The sequence below is a fragment of the Sebastes fasciatus genome, chromosome 16 (assembly GCF_043250625.1).
Source record: "Sebastes fasciatus isolate fSebFas1 chromosome 16, fSebFas1.pri, whole genome shotgun sequence".
Classification (NCBI taxonomy): Eukaryota; Metazoa; Chordata; class Actinopteri; order Perciformes; family Sebastidae; genus Sebastes; species Sebastes fasciatus.
In genome coordinates, this window is record NC_133810.1 from 22,349,144 (window position 1) to 22,375,364 (window position 26,221).

At 40.6% G+C, this 26,221-nt stretch overlaps 1 protein-coding gene across 14 annotated transcripts in view; it reads right to left on the minus strand.

Moving 5' to 3' along the window:
- Positions 1 to 26,221, minus strand: part of LOC141753162 (RNA-binding protein Musashi homolog 2) — a 333,482-nt gene that overhangs the window by 208,452 nt on the left and 98,809 nt on the right. For all 14 annotated transcript variants that reach the window (XM_074611562.1, XM_074611557.1, XM_074611560.1 and 11 more), the window contains one exon: positions 22,101 to 22,193. In XM_074611562.1, coding sequence (XP_074467663.1) covers positions 22,101 to 22,193 — 93 coding nt within the window. The remainder of the gene's footprint in view (positions 1 to 22,100; positions 22,194 to 26,221) is intronic.

Below are 26,221 nucleotides of genomic sequence, written 5' to 3' on the forward strand. Positions count from 1 at the left end.
TGAGCTGAAGGAGTTTCTGATAAACCTGCGTGATTTTGTCTGATTTTTGAGCGGAATCCGACCCAGCAGCACCGATGACAAGCATTAAGAATAACTATACAGAAATAGCCAATCTCCTCGCTCATGATTTACTTATGTAGGTCATATAGAGGCATCAGTATTAAAGTGAGACTGTATCATAACCAGTTAAAAATCCCTCACAGTAACTTTAAGTTGGTCATTGTGGGACATTATGACTACACCAGGAGACATGCTGCTTTCTTAGTTCATTCTAAAAGGCAGTAAATGCTTTGTCATGTATGAAATCATTTCCAAATGGTGTTTCGCTGTATCTCTAATGTGTTTTGTGATGCTTATAGGCACAATTTTCAGCATAGATCCGGTACGTCATATTGTACATAATGTATACTGATGCATGCTTAACGGGTAATGTAGACGGAAGTGCAGTGGTGTAGGTCCAAACCTCGCTTTTTAGTGATCAATAAGCTGAAAGGAAAAGGACATTTTCAACCCCCAGCTGGCTGGAACCAGCTCCAATTCAGAACCAATTCAAACCCTCCTACTGTGTCCGTCAATAGAATTTATGTGAACATGATTTTTACCGTGGTGAATAACCGTGGCCCCTTGTGCCCGGCCCACACCTTCTAAAAGATTAGCAGTGACGCCGGAAGCCATGTCCAACGCACTCACCAGGACTCCCCTTAGCCGACGCAACCTGCGACTCATGAAGCTGTTCCACTGACAGGGCCTTGGCCCCGTTCGAACCACGCAGAAGCAAGTGTGTCAGCCATGCAAAATAGAGAACAGATGTGGTATACGGGCAGAGTAATATAGTCTTAGGCTGCCTCCACTGCACCTGATGATATGGAGCCAATAGGGGCATTTGTCAAATGCAATCAGGTGTGATGGAGGGAAGAGATAGAGCGGGGGATAGAGAAAGAGGGAGAGGGGGTGGGGGGGACTGAACAGCTTGAGCCCTGCCAAACTCTCTTCAGAGCATCAGCTGCGCGGGGACAAAGACCAAAACATGCGGCCAGCTCTGTTCTGGAAGGAGAGCATCGCTTACAACAAACCTTAATCACACAGGAGAGAATCTAAAAATCACAGCGCTCTGTTATTTCCATGAGGATATTTAAACTGTGGATGATTTACAGCGCGCATTGAAATGTTAGGTGCACCTCAAATGCACAAATTTTCGAAAATGCCACGAGGTCAGATTTTAATCAAAGGTAAGAGACACTCAGCTCTTCATTTCTGTGTGAACTATGGAGCTATCTCCTTTCTGACGCTCTTTTCTAAGCCTATAAAAAGGTCCACAAGGTCAGAATAAAGGCCGGCCCAGTCCCCCGAGTGGGGCACTTGAATGGAAAGTCTGAATCTGATTTACAGTTTGGCCACATGTGCAAGCTGCCAATGACTAGGCATCGAGCCAGACAGAGTGGGAGAGGAGAGGAGAGCGTCTGTGGGGCTGCAGGTAGTAATGAATGCCGGCCTTATCTCACAAGTCTGAGGACGAAAATAGTGTTTTTTTTATATACTGACTCGGGCTGTCAAAGTAAACGAAAAAGCGTTACCACAAATTTGTGTTAACGCCACTAATTTCTTTAATGCATTAATGCAACTTACGATTTTTAGGTTGTAGCGGGCTCCATCTTAAAGCTAGAGTGAAGATACTGGCATCATAAAAATCTAAGGAATCCATTGGTACCAACCATGTCATACCATGATCCCTTGACCTCTGACTTCAAGCTATGTGAATTAAAATGGGTTAATTTTTAACAGATAAAAAAATTTGTGATTAATCATGATTAAATGAATCGATTGACAGCCCTAATTTTGACACAATCAAATCAATAGCACTAATAAATGGTACAAGTGTGTGAAGAAACAGATTATTAAAGATCAGATCTACATCAAAACTTTGTACGCAAGCTTTTGTTTGACTTGTGGAACCAAATCAGCCTCAAATTGCTGAGATTTTGCTTCGTGTCAGTGACATGCGTTGCACTTCTAAAACTCCATTCACGCTGACAAGTTTCCCTCCCTTTATGGAAATGGAAAATTGCACCCCTTTGCATGTGTTGCATCCTCAAACCAGATGGCAATGTGGCAATTTAGTTAAATGATTCCTAATTAAAAGAGGAACACCATTGGTGGAAAATGTGCACTAAACCAAATCTTTTTTTGTTTTTGTTTTTTTTACAATTTGCGAAAGCAAAACATTAAACCAATATACGAACATTATTCTGATATATGTGCCATTTTTTGCGAATTCAAATCTGTTGCTCCGTGGGATGGAACTCAAGCTGTGTAAATACCAGTCGCTCTCTAAAACACATGAGCTGCCATCATGTGTTCATCTACATTCTTCTGTTAGAGTACTTATTACCTAAAAGAAGAAAGACCAAGATAAGCCCCAGATAAAGTGCTATATAAAGAGACATAAACTCAAATTAACTGTCAACACAATTTCAAGGAACAGATACGGTTATTGATATTGAAAAAGTCCAAACCCCCACTTTTAACATTCAACACTTAGATGCCCAAATACCACTTGAGTGTTTCTGTGTAGTAAATATAATAAATCCTTAAAGCTTAAAGACAAATTCAAGGGACCCTTATAAAAAAATTTATGTTTTGTATGTATTCAAAAAATAATATAAGCTAAGACACAGGTCGGCAACCTTTTTGATACGAAGTGCTATTTTTAAATGTTCAATAATCAGTGTGCCATATCAACATTAAGGTTAACATTAAGTTTAATTATGACACCGCATCAAAATTCAAATATCCAACAGATCTGTTAATTTATTCCATGCATAGCAACAATTTTCTCCCATAATCAGCACATTGTAATTATATATGAGAGCACTATTTAAGAAGGCTGCCATCCTTATGATAACACCCACATATGAGTTGAAATCATAAACTCTACCAACCTTCCACCAATCTTTTTCATCAGCAATAAACTTAACAAATTCTGTGAAGGCGGCAACGAGAACTAGCCAAACAGAGGCAGAACAGAGCGGTTCTTGGATGAGGATGAGGGGGGGAAAAATCGATCAAACTACCGTGAATAACAGGCCACAGTACTGCCAATGACTGTGGAAGAGGTAATTTGGCATGCAGATGAAAGGGCACTTTAACATTTCCAAAACACTCTTGCACACGTATTGCTAGTGTGCCATTGGTTAAGCTACCGTGTGCCAATGGTGGCACACATGCCTAAGGTTGCCTAACCCTGGGCTAATATATTGTCAGATTTTTGAAAATATCAACATCGGTATCTGCCTCAAAATCCAGTATCGCAGGGCTCTACGGTGTAGAGTATTATTCATGCCTTCATTCAGGCATATTGTATTAAAGTGCATCTAGAGATTGTTCAAATTTTAAATAACAGTGATCATAATAAGTAACATAATATGCTGTGTGGGTGCAGGTAATGCCATCATCTCCAGTGTGTTCGTCTGCTCTAACATGTGCATTTCAGGTGTGTGCACACACTCGCTGGCATCGCCACAACCTCCACCAGCACACAGCTGTAGCTGGGTTGGCTGGACAAAGACAATCAGGGAACACTGCCATGTCTGGACTATGTATTGGGACCAGCTTAAATGACTGGTGTGCTGTACCAACCAGTGCTCCTGAGACTGGAAAAGAAAACACACACACTTACATGATTTAAATAGGCAAACTATGGCAGTAAGGTAATTGGGTAAAAGCACTGCATATCCTCTGTCAAATTTTGATAACAATACGTTTTGAGAATGAATTCAGCTCCAATAATGAAAATCTTGCTTCCTCCATTTTCAGTTTTTTTACTTAAAGGTGCAGTGTGTAGGATTTGGCGACATCTAGCAGTGAGGTTGCGGATGGTAGGTGATTACACACTAAAGAAAACATACTTATTAATTAGGATAGTCAATCGATATCGCACGATAATCCATGATTAATTGCACATTTTGTATCTGTTCTAAATGTATACATTAAAGGGAGATTTGTCATTTTTTTAATACTCTTATCAACATGGAAGTGGGCAAATATGCTTGCTTTATGCAAAAGTATGTATATATTTATTATTGGAAATTAATTAACAACACAAAACAATAACAAATATTGTTCAGAAACCCTCACAGGTACTGCATTTAGCATAAAAAATATGCTCAAATCATAACATGGCAAACTCAAGCCCAACAGGCAACAACAGCTGTCAGTGTGTCAGTGTGCTGACTTGACCATGACTGGCCCAAAACTGCATGTGAATATCAATAAAGTGGGCATGTCTGTAAAAGGGGAGACTCGTGGGTACCCATAGAACCCATTTTCATTCACATATGTCGAGGTCAGAGGTCAAGGGATCCCTTTGAAAATGGCCAAAATTTTGCTTAAATTCGTAGCGTTATTTAGCCTCCTTCACTACCTAGTATGACATGGTTGGCACCAATGGATTCCTTAGGTTCTTCAGGTTAGTTTTTCTAGTTTCTAGTTGCGTTAATGCATTAAAGAAATTAGTGTCATTAAAACGATTTTGTGTTAACGTGTTATTATCACGTTAACTTTGACAGCCCTGTTATTATTACATTCCATTTCTGCCAATAGATCCCCCAAATTGTTACACACTGCTCCTTTAATTTAATTTCATCTGAAGATGGACATCATATATCCCATATCCTAAAATACTGCATTCACTTTGTGATCATGGCTGTAGCAGGTGGCTAACATTTTTCTTTTCTGGAATAAATGGATGGAAACAGTGTATGTCTTTCAGAATTTTTCTTTTTCAGCGAAGTTGAGTGTGTGTGTGTGTGTGTGTGTGTGTGTGTGTGTGTGTTCCATGTGCCTATTAAGATGTATCATCATGGTGTCAGCATGTCACTTCTTTTCACATACCATTTCCACATTAAACAAGGTTTGAGCCAAAGCAGGCACTGCACAAGGCAGATGGTCAAAAATGACATTTACTTCCCCGAGTCTGTTTTGTCGACAAAACAGCACACTGACTCAATTCAAAATGCATGCACACACAACATATTTGTGCAGAAAACGCCTGTGCCAATTTCAAGCATGTCAAAAACAAATCAATCAAACTGATGCATGCAGTGTGCATCCTTATAGCATTACAAATATGTTATATTCAGATTTTAGCATATATGGTCACCGAGCAACAATATTGAGAGCAGGTTAATGAGAAACACCGCCGTAATGACAGCTCCTATTTCCTGTTAGTCTTGTTGTTTTTTTTCCTATTGACGGTAACTTTTTATACACACATCTCATTCACACAGCGAGGTTGGCAGCTGGAAGACTTGCTGGCAGATGCTTCGATGCAATCAACCCGTCACTTGAGCGTGAGACCGCCTGTCCATTTTGTGTTCACCCCGTATCACATTCAAATGAAACTCAAAGCTGTTCCCAATGTAATTCTGGCTTTCCCCCACACCCCCCAGCATGGTACCAGCAGCAAACCACTTACACTATGACATAGTCGAAGGTTGAAAGATGTGCCTCTTAGTTGAACAAATGATCTGCATTTTAGGGGGCATGAGATGAAAAAGGGAACTGGGGATAAAAAGGTAAACCACAGACAAAATGTTAAGTGACACTAATTTGGTCAATGAAATGCAATGTCTGCTTGGGCAATACTCCCTCCAGTTGGTCTGAGTGTCAGTGAGAGGGAACATTAACATATTCCTGTTCGTCATAAACACATCCAACACAGCTGACTTCCCCTAAACCACTAGAGGGAGAAATATGCACACAAGGGAGTCAGGTATTCAATGTATATGGGGAGGTTAATTTTTCAATCAGAATTGAAATGTGTATTCAGTCTTGTACTGGCTGACACACGCCTTTCAGTCGACATAATTTTATTTCAGTGGGTAATTCGTCTTTAAAAGGGATGAGTGCTCCTTGGTGGCTTTTACAATGTGTGTTCAGCTGGAAGAGACTGATGCTGGGCTGGTAGTGGGCTTATCAAAAAACAAGTCGAGGCAACGCTCCAGGCAAGGCGGAAAAGAAGGATAAAAATCCATGCTTCTGCTCAACTAACCATCAAACCTAATTACCTGTGGATAGGACTTATGGGCCACATGTTGGGTTCAAAGTTTCCCGATCAGGAAGTGGCTTGGGAGGGAGCTTTGGTGCATGTGTGTGTGTGTGTGTGTCTGTGTGTGTGAGCCTGGTCAATGTGTCCGTGACAAAAAGATTAGGCCGAGAGACGAGACTTGGTGCCAGATCTTGGCTCTCTGCCATTAGTTCAATCAAGCAGATTTATTTAGCTTTTAGACAATTCGACCAGAACCCTGAGATACCACTTCAGAAAATAAGCTAAAGATTATTCATGGCATGGCGGCAAAGATAGGGGATGTGTTGTCACTCTCCAGCATCGCATGCACGTCCGCTCACTCGCTACATTATTCCTTTCTTAGGAGTAAAGCGCACTATTTAGAAAGCACACGGGCACGATGATGCTTATAAATTAGAGTAAATCAAACACAGAGGTCAGCGGAACAAAGGAAAACATAATGACTGTATGTAGACACACGTGTAGAAAACATAAAAACACAACTACAAGAGGCGCCACTCTAATGCCAACCTTAACCTCGGCCCACAACCCAAAGTGCTTTCTGTTTTAACAAGCAGAGAAATGTCTCAATAATTACTGATCACCTCTTTCTGGGAATCACCGTAGAGTGCTGTTGACATTACATTAAGTGTATCTTATCTTTGAATCATGATTTTATATTCCACCGGTTTACATTTTCTTTGTGATAAATACTATACAGTGTACAGCTAGTTTTTTTTTTACGATGCAAAATAAGGAGGATACATTTAACTTTTACATTATCATCTACCTTATCTTCATCTCCATCAGTATCTTTCTGTTCTCCCCGGTGTAGAAACACAAACAGGGTTATTTACACAAAAATGGCTTCACAACTCCACCACCTCCCGTTGATTAAAACTGATTTGCTGATACAAGGTGTGACAGAAACAACAAAATCCACTTCTCTGTGGATTTCCCTTTTTCATCTACATAGCTCTTGTCGGGTATTTAAGGTTTAACATGCTTTAGTACCGTCTAAAAAATAGATAATTTAATGAAATAATGGGGATTTCAGGGCTGCACAGCGGTTAGCGCTGTCGCCTCACAGCGAGAGGGTCGCAGGTTCGAAACTGGCTTGGGGCCCTTCTGTGTGGAGTTTGCATGTTCTCCCCATGTTAGCGTGGGTTTTCTCTGGGATCTCCGGTTTCCTCCCACAGTAATGAATGAATGAATGAATGAATGGTGATTTCATTATTATTATACCATTATTTTACCTAGTTTCCACCAGTGAAGTTGACTTATTTTACTGCAAGTGAGATGCTTGAGACCATTGGGCAACTTCTGGGTCCGAGAAGCGAGGCCAATGCGGAAGTGCCTTAAACTTGCATTCTTTCTAATAGCCAGCAGGGGGCGACTCCTCTGGTTGCAAAAAGAAGTCTGATTGTATAGAAGTCTATGAGAAAAAGAGCCTACTTCTCACTTAATTTATTACCTCAGTAAACATTGTAAACATGAGTTTATGGTCTCAATCGCTACTTTCAAGTCTTCTTCAATACACCATGATGTTCATTTAGTACATTATGGTCCCATTTAGAGTCAAATAGACCATAAAGCGGGGTATGCTTTAGGGCACTACCGCATTGTCCAGTCTGGGAGTTGTCCGTGTTTTCGTCTTACAACTTTAACCCTTTCACATTGTGTTTTCAATTACTTGAATTAATTTCAAGTAATTGAAAACACACAAGTTTTGGTTGCCTAAAAATGCCAGTGTTCGGTTGTACTTAGCTACTTCTGGTTGCAAAAAAACAAGATGCGATTGCCAAAAACCAAGATGACAACGGCCAAAATGCCAAACTTGAGGCTTCAAAACGTCAGTCTACAAACCAACACGTGACGTCACTGTGACTCTTATATACAGTCTATGCTTGTTGGGACAGATGCAGATATCTTAAAAAACGAATACCTTAAAAAAATAGCCCCCGTGCTGTTGGGTAAGAACATGAGCACAGGTTATTTCCTACCTCAAATGTAGTCGACCAGTAACCTAAATCTTGGCATTACACTGTCAAACATCTTTGTTCATTTTGTTCTACCCCAGGTAGATCCCCTGTAAGTTGCTGACTGCCATACAGTACAGCCTCAAGTAAAAATGAGCTTTTGTTGAGGGTGACATACAGTATGTTCCCTTCAATCATCACAAAAAGGCTTTAGAAAGAAACAGCAAGAGAGCTATTATTTAACTTTTCAAAACTCGCTGGTAATTGTTTAAACAGTTCATGATCAGAATAGACCAAAAATTCTGCCCATCATATTGCCTGATAAGAAAATGCTACAGACCAAGAGTACGAGTTTGAATTACATTTCCAAATTGCACTGCATAATGTTTCAGCCACCTTCTGAATCTTTGGTCGTTTCCAGTGCCTGCGGATCAAATGAGGACTTTGATTAGCTCTATTAACTAAACACACACACAAATAGGTGGATAAGTGGACTCATTTTAAACTCTAACCAATAATGTCAGGCACATAATCAGTGGTCAATTTACATCCGAGTAAATGTTCTTTGTAATGCTGTGCAAATAGTGTGCCAGTAGTTTCTTTCTGCGATGTACAGTAGATGAGGACTGAGACATTTTACTGTATGCATTTTGCCATTATAAATTGACAAATGAATTAACACCCACAGAGTGCAAACCATTATGCATTGGCGTCTGTCCCAAGAAAGCTGTATAAGCCATTTTCCAATTTTTAACCACCGCCAATTTGGTCCAGACGGAAATATCTCTGGATAACTATGGGATAGTATGCAATTACACTGTTGTAATTTCCACAGTTTTGCTTTGTGTCCGTAAATCTGTACAGTATGCGGATTACGCCCTCCTACTGTTCAACGCAAGGAAATGCATCCCTTTATGGATAGATAAAAACCCTACTGCAGATATGAGTCCGTTTTTTTGCCGTCCAGTCTAGACGAGTCACATTTATAATTTTTTTTCTAAGAGAAAAGTTCGATGGCATATTTGGCTAACATTGGTAGCATGCTAGCTGTGTAACATAGAGTGAATGCATAGTGGTTTATACGTCTTTTAAGAAAGTAGGTCACAAAACTGCTAAATATACCGTCGAACTTGGAAATGGAGCAGTATTATATTCATCAATCAGTTATAATAAAATGCATTAAATAGCATTAAATGCTAACTTCCTCTTAGCATAAAATGCTAACTTCCTGTGGCACGTACTCGAGGCAAATTACGGAAAAAATGGAAGGGGGAGTTTTGCTAATACATCACGGAGGTTCCCATAGGAAAGAATTAACTTCCGGTTGACTTGCATATGAACACAGAACTATGTGGAAATGAGGCATTAAAGTCACCAGAAGATACATTGAGATCACTTCAATGACTCCTTGAGATTGACATTTTGGGTTTTGGGTTAAAAATCTTGGCACCCGACGAACGGATTGCTACAAAATTTGGAACAGATATTCCCCAGATAATAAATCCTAATGACTTTTGTGATCCCCTGACTTTGTATCCAGCACCACAACTGTAGGACACAATTTGTCCACAACAGCATGAACTTAGCATGCAGACATTAGCATTAGCAATGCCTCACAGAGCTGCTAGCATGGCTGTCGTCTCAACAATACAAAAAAAATCTGTCAAAAAGGAGCACAGTTCTAAAAATGAAATAGAGAGAAAAGAGAAAAGAACAAGCCAACAAAGCTTCTTTAAAAAGAGCTGTCTAAGAGATAAGACACTAGTACAGGTTGGAAACAAAAATGGAACCAGTGCATTCACATCTTTTGCTGAAACTACATTTTTCATTGCAATTACCCCATTTTGTTTGGCCTACTTACTCTGCCCCAGCTAAATATTACAGGATGTAATGAGACTGTCACTACCAATGTCGGATTTTGCAGTTGTGTCGAAATGAAACCTAACAAGCAATTTCTAACAACTATATCATTTAAGATAGTGGATGACTTTAGGTCTTGCATCTAGATAAGCCAACACTCTAACAGACCTGAGGATATCCAGACACACATAGACACACAGGAGTGAGCAGTAAGCGTTTCAGATAAGTGAAACCTTTGAGACTTCATTAGCCCCTCACATCAAACCCCTGCACATTGTGTACATTTCCATGTAAGAACATTTACCCGGTGATTTCAAGAAGGCTATGCGATGATGCGTGGGAGGCACTCATAGCATGAGCTGGAGCTGCCTGTGGTCCTGGTCACACTGCAGTAAGTGGCTGAAGAAGCAAAGGCAGTGTGGCAACTCAAAGTGATTTTTCAACAGTTATACTGAATTCCCATTGTGCTGTATAAAAAGACATACTGTCAGTGTCGTGGGATGCCAGTCAATCAACGCACACACTGATGGCGACGTATGCTATTCCTGCTTTATTTCAATGTAACTGGTCATTTTCAAAGTTCCATTTCACATTATGAAAAGGATATTAATAAATCTGATAGCTGCTGTATGGGAGGCCATGGAAGGAACTTAGTCTAAAACCAACATTCGCCAGTATATCTTTCACTTTTTACATGTTTATCAAGACTGCAAATGACTAGGGTTGCGTATTGGCAAAAATCTGGCAATACGATACGTATCATGATACACGGGTAACGATTCAATATATTGCTATTAATTACCATTTTTCAAATCTAATATTAGGAAAACTCATAGTACAAAGACACACCACCATATGTATAAAATCTGAGTAAACTATGGGGACTAACATCATTAAACATGAATACAATTGGACTCATTGGATCCACAAGAGTCTGAGCTTTCCAGTCATACCCAATTTATGTAATTCCAAGACTGTTTAGGGACAAAATATAGCGCAAGTTTCGAGCGTTACTTATCCTCCTTCCCGACATGCAAGTATGACATGGTTAATACCAATTCCTCGGGTCTTCTAGTTCCATATGATACCAGTATCTTCACTCTAGCTTTAAAACTGAGCCCACTACAACCTCTGAAAGGTAGAATAGCGGCCGGGTCCGTTGGATTTTGAAGAGGTTAATAAAAAATCAAAACAGCGTTTTGGAGAATCGATATAGTATCGCAAAACATAATATCACGATACTCATGTGTATCGATATTTTATCACACCCCTAAAATTGACAATCAGTAGAAAAGCTCTTGCTTTGTATTTTTTACAACTTTTCTTTAGCTAAGTTTATGGATACATTTTGCAGGATCCACTACTGGAGATGGCAAAGTTGTCAACATTTGAAAAAAAAGGCTAAATTGAATTTACTTTTTACAATTTACCTCTAAATGGAATACAAATGTGAATAAAGTGTCGGAGTAGCAGTTTAAACTCAAGCATTCTTTTGCCATCACCTTGCTGTTTAAATAAATCCATCCAGAGGATCACACAAACACCTTTAACAAGCTGCGTGTGTCAGCTCAGATGTACGGCGACCATTCTGCATCGTCATCATTTCGGCTGTACTGTGTCAACTGCGTGTTCTCCAGGTGGTGCTGAGTCATGGTTCATGCTCACTGGTTTCCAGGGGGAAGAGGGTGTGTGTGTGTGTGTGTGTGTGGGGTGGGGGGGGCACGTTGGGCACTGACAACCCTCTGTTAAGAAAAATGTCTGATGAGGATGAAAAAGGGTTATTTGGGTTGAAAAGCAGCTTTGCGTCCTCTTTAAAAGCCTATCAGATGAGAGCTGAAATTTGACACCATCATTTTGTTTCTCATTTGGCTGTGACATGCAGAGACACAGGGTCTGTCACTCAGAGGCCGGCGTCGGCTTCTGTGGTCCGCAACTCAAATATGCCCCGTCTCCGCTACACTTAAAACACGCGCTTGAGCCACAGCAAGGAAACACATTCCATCTATCCATCCATCTTCTGAGAAATAGGAATTTAGAGGACTATTCATGTCATGTTAATGTTTTAAAACCATTAAGAAGCTACTTAACTCTATCGTTCCCAGCCCACTGACTGAATGAGGCTTGCACACAAACCAGTTGGTCTTTCTTGTGGTCAAACCAACAGCCTTGGTTTGGTTGTGTCCCATTTCAATCCCTCTTTAATGAGGGAAGAGACTAAATAGTTGCCCGTGTTATTTGTTGCTTATGATGCTTTAGTAAACTAATCACAACCGAAGTGTTGACTCTTGACCACCATGAAGTCAGAGCAAATAGTGACATGCTTTGACTGGAGTAAACCTGAGTAAAAGTTAGTTACGTTACAGAAGAAAATATCAAGTAAATGTTTGTTGTAGCACTTTCACAGTTTCTGTTATTTATTGGTAGTGACCCTGTTGTAACACCACAGTTGCTGTTGGTTACACCAAAATCCTTATTTGATTCCACAGATCAGTACAGTAGTTTCTATAAGGAGCTATCACATTTGACACCTCCAGAACTAGAATTACCACCTCGCGGTGGTATGCCTCCGCCAACCAGTCAAGTTGCAGTCTACATCCAAAATGTCATCACTTCGTCATTTTATAATATTAGACATTTGTGTGGAATTGTCATAATTATTTCTTCATTTTCAAACACTTCTGGTTAAACTGAAAAATAATATGTACAATACATTCGTATTTGAAGCAGTTTTGAGAGGCGATTACATGAATCAAACTTAAAAAAGAACAAGAAAATCATTCCTCAATAACCACTATGTATTATAAATGTTAGGTCTAAGTAACATTATGGTAGCAAAAAGCGAGGTACAGTTGTATGAGTCACCACGCTGAACACTCAAATTAGCTTTTTAAAAGGGTCTCTGTGGAGTTTTAGACCTCTGGTAGAGCTATGGAGCTGTTTTTCTATAGTGAGTCCCTGTGTTGCACGAGTACGCACAAGCACGGTGACACAGTCCTACCATTTAGTGTCACACTGTTCCACTGACATACAGGTGGCTGTAACACCCCCACATATGAATATATGTGCCAGCAAAGGCAGGGAAGAGGAAGACTGCAAGCTAATGAACATGAATGTAAAAAAAAATGTAAATACTAAAAATTGGCTTGATTCTATATAAGTGTGTATATATATACTGTATATATTTGATTTAACCTTTATTTATGCAGGTAACATCATTGAGACTCTGGGTTATTCTCAAGAGAGACCTGTTTCATTATGAGGAAGGAAATGCTCTCGACAGGTTTGTTGGACCTCAAGGATGCCTTTCTGGCGAGCAACGCTAAATGTAAACATAACTTTTGTGTCTGTTTACAGTAAAACACCACATGGGCCTGCTTCATTTCATGCTCTCACATGATTTCAGAATTATCTCGAGCCAATTTCGTGCCAACGAAACATGCTAAAAACGCAGTTTAGTCAAAGCATTCCCCTGGACATTCCCTTGCCGTAATGTTCGGCCAGGCTCCCACCGTACAAACCCCTTTATTCCATGCCAATCTTACATACAGAAGCATATATCAATACATATTTCCCACCCATCTGGGAAATAAACCCTTCTTTGAATCTCGATTCCTACTGAAGTGTTCTCCCACATGGCGTTCCCTAAAGACTAGATTGCAGTTTGCAAGGCTGAGGTGTGAGGCGTGAAGGTGGAGGCGTCCACCTCCACACCGGTTTGATGGTGAGACTGCTGCAAATTACTCATGACACTTCCTCTGATGACATTTTTCAACCTCTTCCCTGTTGAATGCCCCCCCCCCCCTCCACTACTATATCCATCGACCACCAACCCCCTTCCCCAACACACGCATTAATTTCCCCCCCCTCTATTCGTGTCACAATAGCACGGCCGAGATTGCCGCCTCCTGCCTTCACCTGATTGACCCTTTGAGCAGGTGCTGGATCCGATCCAATCACAGTCAATCTTCTTTAAACATTTCATTCTTTAAGCAGAACAGGGGCTCAAAATTCCATCATTCAATGACCCGATCAGTCGCCGATAACACAATCAAGCCAATCCCGGCTTATCCCGAGGGAGCCATTTCAGGAGGGACAGCTGGGAGATGAGACTACACACCTACAGAAAGGTGTCAATCTCCCCCTGATCCACAGCTCTCTTTTGTGAGCCGCCTTTGCTTCGCAGCATCTAGTTGTTGGAGGAGGCCGTCTGACAGGTATTTTTCTAAAAAGGTTCGGCAATAGTAAAAAAAATAATCTATTTAATGTTTTGTTAAAGGTCTTATACTTTAAGTAAAAGACACTTGCATTAACGCACACCCTCTCTCATACAAAGACAAACACATATATAAAAAAAAAGATGTGAATAGTACAGCTCAATTCTTCAGTGGCCATTTAAAAGCTACTCTATTGGAAATGTTGCTGGGCCACTGGGCAAATAAAGGTCAAGGGGGATATGAAATAGTTTGTCTAACTGGCCCTTTCCCCCCCTCCCGCATGTCCCCGCAGCTCCGCAGCCGTATCCACATTCATAGCCAATTCATTTATATTGCTCTGCCCTTCTCACTGCCATAGTCTCAGTCACTAACTACAAGTGACTGCAATGAGATTGAAGCCTCTGGCTAAATCTCCACTGCAAGGCACATGCTCCATCATTGCCGCGCTGATCACTCCTTATAATCACTGGAACCAGACTATATCCTCAGCTGATTGGGTGAGTCGCGGCAGAGAGGAAACAATCACAGAATGTCAGCGGATGATGGACACTGAAACGTCGGGGTAGTAGTGGTCACTGCGAGCTGCCATGTAAATGGCATGCAAATGTGCACCTGCACTAGCTGAGGAAGTGGGATGAAGGACTGTGGCCTTTTGATTAGGTTCTTTTTGCGCATATAAAGTGTATTTTTTTTTTTTTCCTGCATTAGTCATCCATCTTTACCATTTCAGACAATGAACATGTATTTGCATCACTTCAATACGAGTCCAAAGTGCACCTTCACAGTTTCCAGTATAAGCCCTGTGAATAGGTTGCCACTGTAAGAGCTTAATTGCATTGTCATCCGAGGTAAAAATTTAATTCTGCAATCAAATAGATAACGCAAGAAGCACGTTATCAATGTCACACCAATGATTATTGGTGATTTGTAATCTCTGCGCGGTGATTTAGATGCATTTTGTAAGGGCTGATACTAAAAATAGCTCAGGTCCAAGTTTCTAATGAGACAAAAGCAACTTTACAACGTTAGAATACTGCGAAAGGGTACAATTCTGAGAAGCACACTGCATAATTTCACTGATATCTATCTATGTGTACAAACCATAGACTGTCTATGGTATAAATAATAATGTCACAGCCGTATTTATGCCTAGATGAAGTTATGTTGAGCGTTGATGGAGCAGCTACAATGACAGCATAGCCTAGCACTGATCTATCCAAACTCCATTCAGAAAACAAGCATTTTAAAACTTGTTCGCTTGTAGTCTGGCGGACAGACCTGACAAAGCATGAATTCAGACTTTTTACAAATGGGAATCATTATGTAGTTATTTCAGCATCCTTTTGACCCATTTATTGCAAATAAATCACAGCCAAATCTGTTTATTTTGGGTTGATACCGCTGTAGTAAACCGGATTATTTCAGTCGACGCGTGGCTTGCTAGATACAGTGAATACAGCTCGGTGAAATTCACCGTGTGAGTGCCTCCGGATGATGTTATGAACCCAGACGCGATGGCGTTTGGTTTTCCCACATATCCGGGACTTCAAATGGTAATAAAGAAGTGTATGTTGAAGTACATGGGATACATTGTTTTGCTTTTGTTTTTTACCATGGCATGGAATTGATATTGAGAATTGTGGAATTTCAATGGTATTGGTATTGACTACTAAATTTCTGGTATTGTGACATTCCTAGTTCTGGCAGGCTGTCGTTATGTTATAAGAGTAGGGAAGCTCCTATAACTCAGTGCTTAGTGGGTACGTTGTGTGTGGTCGAGAGAAAGCGTGACGGTGGCTGCGCTCAGAGCAGACAGCTGTCGGTGATCGGGAAAGGGGAGAAATTAGTAGTTAAGTGTTAAGTGGTAGTACATGTACAGTGTAGGTTTCAGTTAGTCTCTGAATAAATGCTGCAGCTCCTCAAGACCCGAGTAAAGTTCCGACATCAGAAAGAGGACACGAGAGGTCGAGGAAGGCCGTGTACAAACCAATCGATTACAATTATCGGAGGAGACGCAGCTCTAGGTGATGACAACAGGACGTAGATATATGTCACGTATGGTTCTTTAGCGTGCTTGCATAGTTGCAGTGTGACACCAAAACTAACCGGATCAAAATGTGTGAAAAGGCCCTTATCCTCAGGAAATAGAATAAAATAAACAGATTTTACAACAATATGTTGTTAATTAAGGGTCATTAAGGGTGTCTTTTACATGGAATACCGGAAAATCTCCAATGTTGTTAAGGGCCTAAAAGCACTAGGAAGGGAAGGTATGCGAAATTAATTCATACCGTCTTTACAGATGGTCACACAGTTATTTTTTATGCCATTTATAAAATCTAAGGGCACGCAAAATGTCAGCCGTGATATTACCAAAGCCCCAGAACCAAGGAATCTTTTTCGGATGCTTTTATAATTTCCTCTCATCTGCTTCCTCTCAGTGACAGTATGAGAGAAGTATGCAGATGCTGGCCTGGCCAGAGGTGAAACACGACAGGGACAGCACGCTGCTGCTGTAGGCTGGTCTCTGTGACAAATGTTCTCCGTCCATCGGCTCACTCCTATCCCTATCCTTCCAATGTCCTCCAACAGGTGTCATCCCTCTTTTTCACCCTACTTTGAGGCAATTGTCTCATCTTAGGACCCTGCTTTGCTTGTCTAAGTAGTGACCTTTGTGCGTCTACCTTTATCCCTCCTGAGCCCAGCGGCAGTGAACTGGTTAAGCTCCTCCTCATCCTCCTCCCATTCAGCTCCACCTCCAGGATCTGGCTCTGGACCAGTGGAGCATGAGAACCAGGACAGCCTGGACATAAAGGGACGATTGTGGCGGCCCAGTGACATGGAAGCAAGTAGCTCTGATTAAACTAAAAGTCAGCTTCAGGCTGGCACTGCGAAGCCCAGCCAACGGACAGGAGTGCAGAGACGGAGTCAGTGAGCAGGAGTTGTTTCAGCTTAGCCCAATACGACCACTATGAGATGCACTCAAAAGCTGATTACAATAAACCAATGAGGAAGCATTAGCCACCGCAGCTAATTACGCCTTTAACGGCCTTTTCATGCCTGGGCAGGGCTCTGCTGCTACGTCAGATCCAAAGGTGTCATCACACCAACTCCCATCTTTAATCAAGCGCTTGCCTCAGTGGAACATTTTGGAGTGGTAGGTGTTTTGTAAACATGTGTTTGATTTATTGGAAAATAAGAGGGCATTCATCATCATACAAAAGAAGAAGAATACTTAAGGGATCAACATAACACGCAATGCAATTAATATTTCCACAAAGCACCGGTGTGGCCCGCTGGAAATAAGTCATTTTACCTTATTAAACCTTATCTGACAACTGTATTATTTAAAGCTAGGGTAGGTAATGTATTTTAGAAACCTTTTTTTTGTTATATTTGTTGAAATTCTCTTTACATCCCAACAGCAATCAATAAATATATAAACTAAAAAAAAAAAATCCGGTTCATAATGATAATTTCGGAGGACTGGTTTTGGAGGGAGACTTAAAGGGATGGACTGTCAGTGTTGCTGACTTAGCAACTTTCTCGCTATATTTAGCGACTTCTGGAGCTATTGCTGCTAGTTACTTTCATTGGAAAACAGTTGGCAACACTGGGCTGGGATTTTGCAATGGTTGCAATGGTGTGCCTAACTTTTTAGGTGCACTAGCACATAATTTAGGTGCACCAAAATATTTTCACCGCGCCTTTTGGTGCTGCAAAAATACATTTTAAGCGTTTTGTAGGTTCCCATAGGCCTACACTAGACATGTCATGTTACCAGAAATGTAGTAGTTGGGAAATTCCACGATTCTCGATACCAATTTGATATAAAACAGCAAAAGTAAAACAAAAAATCCAATGTACTTCAACATACACTCGTATATTACCGTTTGCATACTGTTTTTTGTTAGGAAGTTAAACTGGTCATAATTACCTCTATTATTTATTTTATATTGCTGTGAAAACATCTCCTTCAAACAACTGGATTTATTCAAGTTTCTCACCAAAAACTACATTTTACAAGATTACATTTGAACACATCATGATAACATTAGAATATACCTTTGCCCAATACTCACCCAATACTTTTTGCTGAATAGAACCCGAACGCATCATAACGTAAATCAATGGCACCTCCCGATAACTACCTCTCCTCCAGCCAATTTCAACCCGGATTTGTTGTTCTCAATTTAGGGGAAAAAATAACCTGGACGCGTCGTTAGTGAGATTACTGCGTCCGAAACAGTCTGTCTGTACCGTACAAGTAATATTTTGCATTGATACTGAATCCCTACAAGCACATCTGCTGTTATTTACCTGCTCCTGACCTTTGACCTTCGAGCTAGCATAGTCTCTAAAGGATTCAAAGTGTATAAAAACTCTAAATGCATAATAACACCACGAAAAATGTTCATTGCCGTCACCTCTGTAAGCAGATATTTTGGGGGTTCTGCTTGTTATACAAACCACAGACAAAGACAAAGGCCTGGAGGTAAATGTATTAAAAACAAAATACTTAGAAATGATACCGCAACATAACAAAATTATCAGATAAAAATAGCAACAAAATGGCAACTTGAGAGACCTACGAATGAGGACAAACCAAAAATGGGATCTCTAAGGGCCAACACTGTCTTTCCTCACAATTTATAAGTTTGCACAAATAGCACATAATAGCACAAACGGCCCCACTGATTCATTTGACTTTATTGCGAGACAGAAATAGCAGCAGCCTCCAGTAAGAGTCCTTGAATATAAAGGGAGCCAGGGCAGTGCTGATAAGATTGTCTCATTTGGCTCGCAGGGCTAAGGTGCAGTGAGAGAGAGAGAGAGAGAGAAAGAGAGAAAAAAATGCAAGGCAGGATGTGGCTACTATTAGGCAGGTAATGGGATCCATCTGAGATGGCATTAGAATCAGTCAAACAGAACCACACTTCAGTTCCGTTCAAATGACTGTCACAATCGCTTCGAACGCGCGCACCTTTCGGCGTGTACTGTAGGCGACAGAAATAAAAAAAACAACAACTGTGTGCGTGTGAGAGAGGAGCTCCTCTGAAGTTGCGCCAGGTCTCGGGCGTGTGCTCTTTCCTAATGGTGACGGCTGGAGAGTGGCAGTGAGACTGATGTGCATGAGAGCTGTCCAGCCTCTCCCCATAACAAATGCCACCCTCTCCCCCTGACAGAATGGAGACAGAAGGGAGGGACTGAGGCAGGCGGGGAGGGGAGGTGTGGAGGTTACAGACAGAACCTGTGACCCAATTGTGGCCACACCAGCTGTTTCCCCCTCACTGCTCCCAACCGCCGCCATCTCTGCGGACCACATCCTGCTAATTGGCCTACGCTGCCTAGCGCACACACACACACGTAAACACAGCGCTTGCAAAAAATCATATCAGTGAAATAGCTTGTTCCCAGTGAGGAAGAACATTTGCCGGTGCCTTAAGCTGTAGTTGCGCGATGATTGATAAGTGCTTCAAAACATACTTCCCAGAAATATAAATGACAGGCTGCCCTGCGACCATGCCGGCTAATGCCCCCCTTGACATGCACACAGGGCAGACAGACAGACTGATGACTGACTGACACACATACTGCCACCAAGATTCTATGGAGGGGAAACTGAATTAATTGGTTTTCCCTTCTGTGGATAGTCCTCGGAGTGTGTGTGTGTGTGTATGTGGCGATAATGGTAGGTTGCAGTGACAGGCAGGTTATTTAATAAATCCCGGGATGTGTAAGGCAGAAAGGAAAGACACACACAAAACAGAGATACGTCTTTTTCCTCTGCATCTCGTCTGCCATAGCCCGCAATATCTCCTCTGATTTCCTTTTTTTTTTTTTTTTTGCTGAAGACACTCAAACCTGCTCTCACACACACACACACACACACACACACACCCCTAATCACGCACCCACATAAATACACTTAATCGCCGACACACTCGCGCGTGGCGGCACTGCAGACACATCCGAGCATGCACAGTAAGGCTATAAAAGCACGCACAGAAACATGCGCAAGATCTCGCTCAATCAGTCTGATTTGTTTGTTTCCTCCTAAGCGTTTGAGGGTTCCTCAAGGAGGGGGAAAAAACTTTGTATAATCAAGTCAATTATGTCATTCAATCAAGTCGAAAATCATTTCGAGCCCTTTCTCAGATCCATTGATTGCGAAGTCGTGCTGAACATTCGCTCGCCGCGTTCTATTGTGCAAATAAGGCATCTTTATTTGGAACGGCCGACCGGGCCAATGGCGAGGTCTTTAATGCCACTTTCGCAGATAAAAAGAGCAAAACAAAGTCCTTCACCTTGCACGCTTTCAGTCATAACACAGTTATTGGGGAGAGCTGGTTGCATATTGTCTCTGAGCTTAAAAAAAAAAAAAAAAAATAGCAGTTTCTATTAATTTACAACAGCTCTTTTGTCTCCTTCAGGACACAGCGCATTATGTGCCCGTGAAAAATCCATCCTCGGTGAAATTGTTTAAACTCAAGGTCAAGTGCTGATGTTACGGAGGGGGGGACTGTATCAGCTGAAGGTGACCTTGACTGATGGTGGAATATGACGTGAGGGAAATGGATCTCCGCTCGGCGTGGGGACATTATCTGTGAAATGCTGCCACTGTATCAAACCGTGTTTTGTGTGCGGAGCGTGCACACGCTCGAGAGTGAGCGTATGCATGTCCTTGTGTGAAAGGGTGTGTGCATATGCGCCTCACTCTGCTGGGGGTATTGGTCATGAGGAACAGCATGCAGAAACTGCTGCAGCAGACAGGAAACAAACAGCTGAATATGAGCCTCTGCTGAATGAACTGGGCTGTTTTTCCATTCAGGCCACACTGGAATAGTGTTGCCACAATATCATAAACCATAACTTCGATTCCTCTATATTTGTCTCCAATGTCATTCTACCATAGATAAGATTTTGTTTTTTTGCAAAAGCGGGGTTTTGTCATGGCAGCTGGTTGTCATTGCTTGTTTGCTCTGTGAGCAAAATGCATGTTGTTGACCGGGCAGTGGTGGGTGGTTTCAAGCTATTGCCATGTCTTCAGTTGTTTTGCTTGTCACAATAGAGATTTATTTGTCTTACTGTCAGGAAACTAGTGCCGCTGGCTTCTTTAAAGGCTCAAATTCCTGCTGATTGCTGTAAAGATTGTAGTGGTCTAAACCAGAGGGACACTGCTAAAGAGACAGGGGGCGCTGTACACCGATTGTGTCATTATCAGATTAACATCTTTCAATCTTAAAAGGGACTGTATGTAACTTTTTACATGCATAAATTGTTGTTTATTGCCATGTGTGAACAGGTTGTAACCTAACCTAAAAAAATGAGACCTTCCGCGACTTTTTGGGTTTCCTTTATTGGCCTGTAGACTGCTTTTAATTTGAAAATCCAAAGGATATGACGTCATGTGTGCTCGCGAGTGCCTGAGCCGTAGCTAACGTTCGGTTAGAAACGGAGTGCGCTAATGCCAACAAATGACCAGCACTCACCACAACTCAGACTTAGAGATGCACCGATACTGAATGGGATATCGGGCCGATACTGATTCAAATAGCTTGATCAGATATCGGTGACAATGGGGCCGATCTATTCAATTCAGTTCTATGTTTATATACTAGATACATTATCTACTGAAATTTGAATTCCTGTTTAAGTTTTGACCAATTTGTTAGTGCATTAAAACGGTTTACACTTGAACTGTACTTCCTGTTCATTTTTTAAGACTTTTTAATCGGTGCAGGATTTATTATTTTAAGGATGAATAAAAATTCAGTTAATTTATATCTATGTATTTATTTGTTACATTTTTACACTGTACACTGATTGTGTCATTATCAAATGGTGATATGAATTTAATTTTGTTGAAAGAATCTAACATCCAACAACAGCACGCAGTGGAATCGAAGATTTGGTTATTGTGACAACACTATGCAGGGTGATAATAATAACAATAATAATAATAAAAAAAAGCAGTCTTACCTTCCCAAACTGTTCAAAATACTGCTTCACATCCTCCACTACTGTATTGGCTGACAAGCCACCCACAAATATTTTCTTTGTTCTTGTGACCATCTGGAAAAGAAAAGGGGCGAGAGGAGAGGATTAGCGATGAGGCTTCAAATGCGTTGCACAACACCTTTAATGAGGCTTCAAACGCACCGAGTGAGCAGCACCTGCGATGGGGACGATACAAAGGAGCGAGGACGCATTGTTGTTAAACAGGTTTAAACACATTCACATAATCAAGTTTCAAAAAACATTTTAGTATTATAGCAGGGTCACAAATGCTGAAGGTATTGCCGGGACAAAAATACTCTTGGCTAAGCAAAGAAAGCAGTTGTGTGACATTTCAAATTTAAGCTCTAATCAAAACAGACCCCCACAGAATTAAAGAATTTCATCCATAAAAGTTTCTGTTCATCTTTGCAAAACTAAAAAACAACAGAAATAATTTATGGACTTTCAAAAAAAAGAAGAAAAAAAAAACAATTAATGAGTGCTGGAAGATGGAATCAGAGTGCATTAAAGCCTCATTTAGTTTCAAACAGCAAGAATATTAAGGATTATTACCCACGGCATCAAAAAAGGGCACGAACATCTGCTGCGGAGAGTACATGCTAAATTTAGGAGGACAATTTCTCAGGGAAATACAGTAACACTTCAACGCCAGCCTCAGTGTAAAATCTGTGAGGGACTATTTCTTTTTTTGCACACGAAAAAATCAAGCAGTGAACTTATGAAATGGTGTTTACGCCCCAACATTTAACAACAGAACCAGTCTTATCCTAAACTCAGATCTCTGAAACATCTGCTCAGCAGCATACGTGTTGATTTTCCTTGCTCGACATTTAACTTGGAAATAAAACTTTGTACTACCATGTCATTTGATTTGAGACTGGTAAAACATGATTGAAAAGTCTGTTTTATTTATAAGATAAGATGAACCTCATTAACCCTTTAAAAAACGGACCTCCTGCAGGCGGCTGCGGGAGCCCGTTGTTGGCATGATCCTGTTTAAATCGATGTAAAATAAAAACCATCGTAGCTAGATCATTCATTCTTTTTGCTTCAGAAAGTTAAGTCTTCCGTCTTTCGTGTCATCACGTTGTACGCTCATGATGAAATCATTACGCTACATTACATGCAGAACCTAACAAAATTATCGAAATGCATTTGCACTCGATCTGCTCATAAAAACCCGCATCTGAAAATGGTATAGTTCAAATAACTTATGAAGTGTTAAGAAATATTTTGTTCATGTTTTTATAATTTGAAACCTTTTGGATCAATATGTTTTGTGAGTTTATTTAGTTACATTTTATGAAAAAAATCATTTTTTAACTCTTAATTTATCACACAATTTCAATATATTTGTATCTATTATTACGGTTTATTGATTGACATAACATTTTAGCTTAGGTTGTACAGATATTAGGAATATGAAGCATTTGAAGAAACTTCAAGAAATGACATCCCAATAGGGCCGGGCGATATGATGAAAATCAAATATCACAATAGTTTTGACCAAATACCTCAATATCGATATTGCGACGATCTTGTAGGGTTGATTATTAGTGCTTTTACAAAAATATTTTGATTTTTTGATAAATCATCATCAGTAATGTGGATATAATGACTAAGTGGGTAAAAGCAAATAATAGAACAGTCTGGTAATTTCCGAAATTAGATCACTTTACTATAATGCAGCCTTTAAAACCAGGAAAAGACACGTATGCGATATTACACTATCCAAGACGATATCTAGTCTCATATCATGATAACGATATAATATCAATACATTGCCCAGCCCTACATCACAATAAGCAAAAATACTAATGTAGTCACTGGCAGACTATATCTACTGCAGGGTTCAAAGGGTTAATCCCCAAACGGAAATTCAGGATCTCTTTTTTTAAGGTGAAGGAAAAAATGTAAAGCAATATAATACGGAGGCCCAAGCCATTTGTGTTTTTGTGGCACTTATAGTGTTATTATGGCGATAGCTTTGGCCTTATCTGACTTTGTAGTCTGAGTCTTTGAGAGGCTGCTCCAACACGTTGGGGAGATGAACTTTCACCTCAGCCTGTTTCAGCTCTTAACTAGTACTGTGATAGTCTAAACTAATGGTCTGGTTTGAGCCAATGGAGAAATGGTTATTGTGCTCCAGGGACACATTTTCCCATATATAATCCTTACTGCCTCCGATTAAGCACCAAATCTATGCCACAGATTTACTGATATAATGTGGCACATAATGATTTTTGATGCACTGCTCTGTAATCTTCCTGGCAAACAAAAAAATAAAAAAGGAGCAGAGGAGGCAGCAGAGAAATTCACAGCTCTGATCTCCCTCGGCTCGCCGGAATCAAACAAAAAATAAATGGCCGGGGCAGGATAAACATACTCCAGAGATGCACGGCAAACTATGAAGAAGGTTGAAAGAGTCCACCTTGATCAAAATGCTGACCGAAACACTTTCAATCTATGAAAGAGGCTTAACGCGGAGAAAAAAAAGGAGCACAACATTCAGCTCGAGCTGAAGTAACCATCTGTCAAGTGCTTTCCAGGTGCACACAGTCTCACAGGCACATAGCCTGCACATATGCACACGGCCTCCCACACATGGGCCCTCTCTTATTGCACAAGTTTTTCTTCTTCTTCGTCTTTTCTTTGATTTTTCATGTTTTTTCTTATTATATTGTATCGTTTTACAACACAATTCAATTAAGCCAAGATTGTGAATGAAAAATTGTAAAAAAAATTCCGGGGTCTAACATTTATAAAGTAACCACAAGAGTTTGTATTAGAGGCCGTATACACTATTTATTTTAAAAAACTGACAAATGCAATGCATTTCACTAAGCACTGAAATGTGCAATTGGCCAAAGGCTTAGATTTACAAACACAGTATCGGGCACAAAGAATGGATTGTGACTTGCTGATAGCAAAATGGATTGCGCATCACATGCAACCGCCATCTGCCCCGTCTCAGTGTCCAATTCACAAAAGATAATGGCATTATAAAATATAAATGTCACCTTTGCCCCCAGAACACAGTAGGCTGAACAATGGCAGAGAGAAAAAGACAAATGAAATGTTCAGACCGCGAGCTACAGGTCCTGACATGCATAAGCATGTTACCATTAGGGCTGTGTATTGGCAAGAATCTAGCGATACGATGCGTATCATGATACAGGGGTTGCGATTCAAAATATTGCGATATATTGTGATACTGTAAGCAAGGCTATACATTGCAATTTTTTAAATCTTATTGTAGGAAAACTGTCATAGCATACAGAACACACCACCACATGCATAAAATCTGCATTTGCATCAAATTTGCATTTATCACAGCCCCTGTAGCATCCAACATCATAGCACTACTTTGAGAGGGCACATACACTGAGAGGGCGCATATATTTGCAAATTTAGTATTGACCGAGTTCATCTTTGCATGTAAACTATTAATAACCAAAAAAAATCGATGCTGTGTTTTTGAGAATTGACACAAAAAGTAATATCACGATACTCGATTTTTTCTTACACCCCTAGTTACCATGGTAACTGTGCCAATACTAATGATAGCATGTTCAACTGCTAACAAGGTGACGCCAGGTTACATGCCAAAATGATCCATGCTAACGTGCACTTTAGCATCCAGTTAACTCTGCTATGTTACCATGGTAATGATCGTCTCGAAAGCACGGCTGACAAAGCCCACCTGAGGCGGACAGAGAGCGGCTTATAGACTGAAGAAAGCTGTGCCAAGTCTGACAATGTAAAGCTTCGGTCTGAGATGCCCCTAAAATGGTCAGTGTATAGACAATTAAACCTTGTTTTTTTGTTGTGATATACTTCTTTTAGCCTCTGGTGGTATGTATTTAAGAATAACTAAGTTCTGTCCGTTTTTCAATCATCCAACAATTGCATTTCCTGCTGTGTAATGAGTATTACAGGCTCTCAGTGAAGCTTATGGAAGATTAGGTTTGTTTGTTTTCCTACTTCACAATGTTTGATACTGGTGGACACGCAAAATATCAACTGACCGGTTTAGGGTTATACGCTGGCCAAGACCCAGCAGCTGCATCATCCTCTACCCC